General features: G+C 51.3%; 1 protein-coding gene across 2 annotated transcripts; it reads left to right on the top strand.

Annotated features, from left to right (window-relative positions):
* The first annotated feature begins 949 nt into the window (after positions 1-949).
* Positions 950-5083, top strand: LOC147050506 (uncharacterized). Of its 2 annotated transcripts, XM_085922659.1 has the most exons (10): positions 950-1185; positions 1250-1417; positions 2170-2298; positions 2384-2491; positions 3192-3290; positions 3368-3466; positions 3667-3765; positions 4310-4408; positions 4496-4645; positions 4758-5083. In XM_085922659.1, the coding sequence occupies exons 1-9, from the start codon at positions 1159-1161 to the stop codon at positions 4601-4603; spliced, it is 936 nt and encodes a 311-aa protein (XP_085778785.1). In that variant the 5' UTR covers positions 950-1158; the 3' UTR covers positions 4604-4645; positions 4758-5083. The 2 variants fall into 2 exon arrangements, with proteins under 2 accessions (XP_085778785.1, XP_085778784.1); XM_085922658.1 differs by having other exon boundaries at positions 4496-5083.
* Positions 5084-7826: the final 2743 nt, after the last annotated feature.

Below are 7826 nucleotides of genomic sequence, written 5' to 3'. Positions count from 1 at the left end.
ACTTACAACGGGTCCGACGTCAGCATATGCGGCGCATATGAGGCATTGTTTACATAAAGCACGATCGATGGATTTAATGAATTGGAGTGACACAGATGGTTTGATAAACGTGTTATTTGAACAACTCTGAATGTTACGTCAAGCCTGTTCTCAGCTCCTCGTTTGTGTATATGTCACGTTAGCATGCCGTATTGTTTAGCCTGTTGTTGCTGGTTCATGTCTATTTTTGGTGTTGGATTCTGACAAATAAATTTGGGGCCAAAAGTGCGACTTATACTCCGGTGCGACTTATATATTTTTGTTTTCACTTTATTGTGCATTTTATGGCTGGTGCGACTTATACTCCGGAGCGATTTATAGTCCGAAAATTACGGTAGGTTTTTTTTGTCACACACGCACGAACGGGGAGGAATCAAACTCACGGTGTCGGCAGACAAGACAGGCAAGTGTACCCCTACACCATCAGCGACTTCCCCAATCACCACTATTTTGTCTTCCTGCCTGCCAGCGATGACATCATCACATTGCACAGGTCACTTGTCTGGAGGCCAAAGATCGCCTACGTTGGCTGCCTTGACTCACTAGCACGAATCAGACAAGAGGAACGTTCCAGGAACTCCCAGCCTGTCCTATCATCTCTGAAAACGCGACATGTGAGCACTGTGTGTGCGCGCATTTCGGAGCAGCATCTTGGTAGACATGGTTGAACCAATACAGTTGCCTGACTTGGAGAGTCATTTTACAAAAGTGTCTGTATGCTTGGTAAATGCGGTCTGTCCAATGAAAGATGATTCAGTGTTGAGCTCATGCAGAACAATTGAATTCGATGCGTTCTCATATTTTAAACGGAAATCGAGGTTCTCATTCAAATGCATTCATACATCCGGACAAAATCCAAGTCAATCAAAATCGAGTGTTGCCATTCCGAGATTGCAGTTTATGTCATCAAGTGGCTTCCATTTGAGGGGAGCACGGGCAGATCAGCTTGCTCGCACGCACACATCATGCCTCATCGCCCGGAGGAAGATTTCCTTACAGAGTGAGACCTCGGCCTGGCATGCGCCGGCTGCATCCGTGACGGCTCTGTGGGCGGGGCGGCCGGCAGCTATAAGAGACAAACGTGGGCCGGGTTGGGCAGACAGATCGCACCGACGCAAGATGGGGCTGCACAGCGTCCGGCAAATGGTCAGCGTGCGCGCATGCATTTGAGAACTAAGCATCAGAGTGACACTTGCCTTCCCACGTGCAGGTGAGCGAAAAGAGGTCAGAGGTCAACGAGAGCAGCGTCCACCGGGGCCCATTGGAGAAGCGAGATGAAGGAGGCGAGCTCCACTCACAATGCCAGCTGCTGTCCGGCGACTTGTCGGATGACGACAGCGGTGGCGAGCATGACGAGGTCAGCGTGGTGGCCCTCAACGTGAGTGCGCGCGCACACACACGCACGCACGCACACGCATGAACGCATGCTCGCCATGGGTGAGAGTGGCAACAAGACAGCACCTTTGTGCCATGATACGGAATCCATGGAAACGTTTCTGTTTGAGTGGACGTCAACTTGATGAGGTTCTTTGCTGTGGTTGGGGCATCGCCCTCAGGCGCACCCCATTACTTCACTGACAAGACCACATTGAGCAAATTTTTTATGAAAACTTGCTGGCCATAAAAAAAAAAAAAAACGGCAATGTTGATACCAATCCTTTAGTGATTCTAGTTAAATGCTAAATGAAATAAATAGTTCTACTCATGCAGTGCAAATAATATGTTGAGGATCCAAAGTAATTCAAATATGCAAATGATACACTCAAGATAAAGTCAATCATGGTTTTTGAGGTTACTGGTAATTCAAAATGAATTTTTGGGCTTATTGATTGATATAAAATATGAAGTAATTTTAATGTATTTGCTAATGCTGTGCTAACATTATGCTACATGAGTGGAAATTGTAATAATAATGCTGATCGTTGCTTAGATGAATACTTAGCAACAATAAGTTGCTGATACTGCTTTATTTCTCTTTGAATATTTAAAGAGGTCTTGTTTTGTGTATATTCCGCTGTCTGCAGCCAGCGGGCTTTGCAAGTCAATATCTGTCCTCAATGGCCTGACCTGGCTGCATAAAGGTTAAATTATCGAAAAGGTATCAAGTGAAGGTGACGGACCATGTTGCAGATGGACAAATGCGGACGGCTGCGTCTGGAGACGGTGGATGACCTGTTCAACATCTTGCAGCTGAGGAAGAGGAGACGCCAAAAGAAGGCGCCCGTCTGCAAGAAGTCTGCGCCGTCCACTGAGATGCTGGTGAGACAAACCTTGTCCGTGGCAAGCAAAGCGCTACTGGTGGCGTGGGCGCGTGCGAGCGTGACGCCGTCTTAATGCCTTTCAGCCCGACACGGTGGAGGCGCCGCTGTTTCTCGCTGCCGCTGTGGACAACAAGATGGCCGTCGTGCACAAGTACCTTAATGAGGGAGGAAACCCCGATGCCACTGACCACGTGAGTTTCGCCACGTGCAAAATGAGGATCAGAATTATTCCAGTCACGAGGGTGGCTGGTGATACGTGTTCCCTCTAGTGGTCTGCAAGGATCATTCGTTGAAGTTCAAACACCATACATTCTGGTTTAAGTATAATACGTTTGATAATATGTTTAACGTTGTTGAAAACTAAATCTCGCTGGCGTTTTCTTTATTGTTTGCACTTTGTGGTCATCGAACACGTGAAAGAAAAGCTCTTTGTGGTTTTGGATGAGCACTTAACTGCTCCTGTGTTTGAATGTTGCTCTCCTCGTCGCTGCTTGCTACTCCAAGTAAAGCGTCTTAGAGAAAAGTTTGACATGCACTCAGCTCATGAGTGCATTTTGAGTAGCAATTGCGGCTGCTGAATGAAAATTTCAATGGTTGTGCTGTATTGTTCAAATGTTCTGGTAAACACCCAAAAAATATTCGGGAACCTCGCCACTGCGCGTTGACCGACAACACTTGCGAGGAGCTGCCGCAGGCCGCAGCCAGTGTCCGGACTTCACTTACGTCCTCGCTCGGCACTCATGACTTTGTTGACTCTCGGTCTGTCTAGTTTTCATTTGGAAATGTGACATATGGTCACCAAGCCCGGTGGTGTCTTTGCCCTTTCTCCACTCACTGCTCTACGTAACTGGTCTCCCTCTGAGTGACGAGCGTGCGGGTGTTTGTGCTCAGTTCCAGAGGACTGCCCTCCACAAGGCTTCCTTCAAAGGTCATGTGGAGATCATGAGTGCGTTGCTGGACGCCGGCGCCACCATCGACAGGAAGGACAAAGTGAGACCGATATGGACCCGTCACGTTGGGATGTCACGGGAAGGAATTGCTAACTCGCATGTGCGCGTGTGTGTTAGCTGGAGTCGACGGCGGTCCACTGGGCCTCTAGAGGCGGGAGCCTTCCTGCCCTTCAACTACTACTGCAGCGCGGCGCCAAGATCAGCGCCAGAGACAAGGTTGCCCTCTCGCCTAGTTCTTGAATCAGGGACTCAGATTAGAGCTGATGTTCACCAACGGGCTTTTCCAAACCTTCAAACCTTTTCAAAACTCTTTTTGTTGACCTCATAACGACCTCATATTGCAGCTTAATGTGCCTCCGGTGCCCGCTGGCTGGAAACGGGCGTTCCAAATGTCCTTTGCTTTGTGTCATGTGCAGCTGCACAGTTGCCCTCTGCATGTGGCCGTCAGGACGGGACATCTCCAGTGCGCCGAGTACCTCATCCACTGCGGCGCCGACGTCAACGCCAGAGACAGGGTGAGCGCTCCCCAAAGAAAAGCATCTAGTCCCTCCCTAAGCGGAGGGCTTTTCTGATGCACAAGGTGTGGGGCCCGAGCGGGGCTGTCTGAGCCACGGATTCAAAAGATCAGCTCGTCGGCAAGCCCTGCCTGATAATGTGCCTGATGGTTTGAATCAGCTGTGTTGCACTCGGGTTGCATCTACAACAGGCTGAAGTCGGGGCGAGGGGGGGGCTCTCTGGACTTGGACACCCTTGCTCTCGAGAAAGGAAGTCCCAAGCAAAGGTGCCAGTCCCGAGAGAAGATCTGCTCCCAGATGGCGCAAGTGAATGTTTGGGTCCGAAGTCAGGTGCTTTTTCCAACAGGCGGTACCGAGTCTGGTCCCCAGTAAGGCTCCCTCCCGAGAGAAAATCTCCTGGTCCAGAGAGAACGCTCGGGTTCGACATGCATTCTCCTAGCTTCTGGCTCTGAAATGAGTTTGTTGTGCCAAAGTCAAAGTTGGCGGTGAGTCTGACATGACACATGACTGTGGCGCTCTTTGTGTGTGTGTGCGTGCGTGTTAGGACGGCGACACCTGCATGCACGACGCAGTGAGGATCAACCGCTTCAAGATGATCAAGCTTCTCATGATGTACGGCGCCAGTCTGAACCTCAAGAACTGCGTGAGTATGCGTCCAAAGCGCTTGGATGGGTCTTTTGTCACGTGTGAGCCCGCGTGCACCATGCTTACGAGTCCTTCTGCACGACAGGACGGGAAGACGCCAATGGAGACGCTGTACTCGTGGCAGAACAGCGCCAAGAGCCTCCTGTTCAACTTCAGTGGGGAGATGGCAGAGCTTAACGAGAAGACCATGTGACGTGGTCTCCTCTCGGCAGCCGATTGTTGACGTCTACCGAATGTGAAAAGCGCCGGCGGGACGTTATGGTCCAATGTCGCTGGACGACAATTTGGGCTTTTTCTTCCTGTTGTTGACGCTGCCTCAATTTTTTTCCGTTTCCTCTTGATTACAGATGGCCAATGTAAACTTTTTGGGATGTTTTGACTGACTTGGAGCGAGTTTGCGTTCCCTGATGATGACATCACGAGCAGATGCTAGCGGCTTTAGCATGTTTTTTTTTTCTTCGATTATGAGTTAGAAGTTGTTGCAAGGATTAAAGTAGGTGCAGACGGAGCTGGCGTATCATGAGGATGTGAGAAATGACAGTGAGGGTACGTCACTTTATTGAAATGTTTGTGGACAGGCAATGGGGCAGTGTCTCCTCACGTCTCCATTATTTATCGTTTTTATTCTTTTGGACAGGGAAGGGGGGCAGTGTGTCCTCACATCTCCATTTGTATCTCCCTTACACATATATAAATAAAGAAATTGTATTTTGGTCATGTCGTGAATTTTTCTTTCTGAATTCATTTGTCCGAAAAAAATTACCTGCAACTGGGGGCTCGCCATCTTGCTCAAGGGTGGGAACGGCCAGGGACCGAGACCTCCACCTCTGGGGTGGAAGACGATCTCTTTCACTGAGCCACGCACCCCTCCACCCCCACCTTGATGACATCACAGGGTTTGGTGTTGAGGTGCTAGTTCGCATACTTTCTTGACATCTGTAAGGAGGAAGTTGATTGGATGAGGGAGCCACCCCCACCCTTGATGACATCCCACAGGGCGCTGGTGTTGAGGTGCTAGTTAGCTAGTTCACCTACTTCCTTGATTTGACATCTGTAAGGAGGAAGTCTCCCTCTTCAAAGTGGATTGGATTGGGGGGGTCACAGCGAGTTGCAAAATGGACATGAAAGTTGCCAACAAAGTCGATTGGCTTGAATGGTTTCTGTTTGCTGACTCATCAATCGCATGAGGGAGCGAGCAGACGTGTGCTCGCATTTGCCGGTGCGTCAGGCTCGTCAATAAAACGGCTTTGATTGGGAGCGTTTCTCACCCGCCCGCCCGCTCAGGGGCGGGCATTGGGAAGACGCGGAAAACGTCCCAGGTGGCGGGAAGCAGGCGGGAAGCCAGGAAAGAGAAGAACAAGATGGTGGCCAGGGAGCAGAACATGGTGAAGTTTTGATGGGGAAGCGCTGCATGTAGACGCCTTGGTGGCGGTCCCAGACGCCACCCGGGAAGTACAGCACGGGCGGCAGGCAAAGCAGGGGTTCTTCAGTAACAGTATGCCACCCATTCGTTCCCGTGCCTTGTACCTTGTTCTCTGCCCTGCCTTCTAGTTGCTGCCTTTGCTATGTACGCTGACCAACTACGCCTGTTCGCTGCCTGCCCTGACCAACAGCGCGACCCTCGACGACGCTCGTTCGTTGTCTGCCCTGACCAACACCCTGTCCACCGACTACGCCTTCACCTCGTTCTTTGGCTACTTGGCACTTCCCTCTTCCCATTCATTCAGTCAACAATGTGTCGCACTTGGTCGTCCAAAACGTACAGCCGCAAATCCGATGACACGACTACAAAGTTGATCATCAAACTGGGGCCTATGATGTCCAGGTGTCAGGTGCACAAATGGACACCCTTATGTTTGAACATGGTGTTCATTATGGACAATCCATGTCGAGCACAGAAGTCCAATAATAGAACACCGCTCGGGTTCAGATCGGGGGGGCCGTTCCTCCCAGTCACGCCCTTCCAGGTCTCACTGTCATTGCCCACGTGAGCATTGAAGTCACCCATCAGAACAAAGAGTGAACGATTCGTTCAAAAAGAACGAATCCTTTCAGTGAACGAGAGTGAACGAATCACTTCCTAAAGTGATTTGTTCTGTTTTTCTGTTCATATAACTTCAACCAGCGGCTCGGTGGTGCACTGGGTAGCACGTCCGCCTCACAGTTAGGAGGGTGCAGGTTCGGTTCCACCTCCGGCCCTCCCTGTGTGGAGTTTGCATGTTCTCCCCATGTCCGCGTGGGTTTTCTCCAGGCACTCCGGTTTCCTCCCACATCCCAAAAACATGCTTGATAGGCCGATTGAGCACTCCACATTGTCCCTAGGTGTGAGTGCGAGTGCGAATGGTTGTTCGTCTCTGTGTGCCCTGCGATTGGTTGGAAACCAGTTCAGGGTGTCCCCCGCCTACTGCCCGATGACGGCTGGGATAGGCTCCAGCATAGTCTCTCCAGCGCGTCCTGGGTCATCCCCGGGTTCTCCTACCGGTGGGACATGCCCGGAACCCCCCCCCTCGCGGAGGCGTCCAGGAGGCATCTTGATGAGATGCCCGAGCCACCTCATCTGGCTCCTCTCAACGTGGAGGACCAGCGGCTCTACTCCAAGTCTCTACCGGGTGACCGAGCTTCTCACCCTATCTCTAAGGGAGAGCCCGGACACCCTGCAGAGGAAACTCATTTCGGCCGCTTGTATGCTGGATGTTGTTTTCGGTCACAACCCATAGCTCGTGACCATAGGTGAGGGTAGGTAAATCGAGAGCTTTGCCTTTTGACTCAGCTCTCTCTTCACCACGACGGACCGGTGCAGAGTCCGCATTACTGGCGACGCTGCACCGATCTGCCTGTTGATCTCGCGCTCCATCCTGCCCTCACTCGTGAACAAGACCCCAAGATACTTGAATTCCTCCACTTGGGGCAGGATCTCATCTCCGATTCGGAGAGGGCATTCCACCTTTTTCCGACCGAGGATGATGGACTCAGGTTTGGAGGTGCTGACCCTCATCCCAACCGCTTCACAGTCGGCTGCGAACCGCTCCAGTGAGAGCTAGAGATGACGGCCTGAAGAAGCCAACAGCACCACGTCATCTGCAAAAAGCAGAGACGTGATGCTGAGGTCCCCAAACCGGATCCCCTCAACGCCTCGGCTGCGCCTAGAAATTCTGTCCATAAAAATTATGAACAGAATCAGTGACAAAGGGCAGCCTTGGCGGAGTCCAACCCTCACTGGGAACAAATACGACTTACTGCCGGAAATGCGGACCAAACTCTGGCATCGGTGAAACAGGGACCGAACCGACCTTATCAGTTAGCTCGGCACCCCGTACTCCCGAAGCACCCTCCACAGAACTTCCCGAGAGACATGGTCGAACGCCTTCTTCGAGTCCACAAAACACATGTGGACTGAGTACAAGTATGCCCACACC

The sequence above is a fragment of the Syngnathus leptorhynchus genome, chromosome 10, assembly GCF_054491065.1.
Source record: "Syngnathus leptorhynchus isolate UIUO chromosome 10, UIUO_Slep, whole genome shotgun sequence".
NCBI lineage: Eukaryota > Metazoa > Chordata > Actinopteri > Syngnathiformes > Syngnathidae > Syngnathus > Syngnathus leptorhynchus.
This window is presented reverse-complemented; position numbering and strand designations above follow the sequence as displayed.

Excerpts from the sequence above, each read along its gene's own strand:
- LOC147050506 (XM_085922659.1), top strand. The coding sequence starts at position 1,159 with ATGGGGCTGCACAGCGTCCGGCAAATG. Across the intron at positions 1,186-1,249 it reads TGCACAGCGTCCGGCAAATG|GTGAGCGAAAAGAGGTCAGA; the intron begins GTCAGCGTGCGC and ends TCCCACGTGCAG. Across the intron at positions 2,299-2,383 it reads CGCCGTCCACTGAGATGCTG|CCCGACACGGTGGAGGCGCC; the intron begins GTGAGACAAACC and ends AATGCCTTTCAG.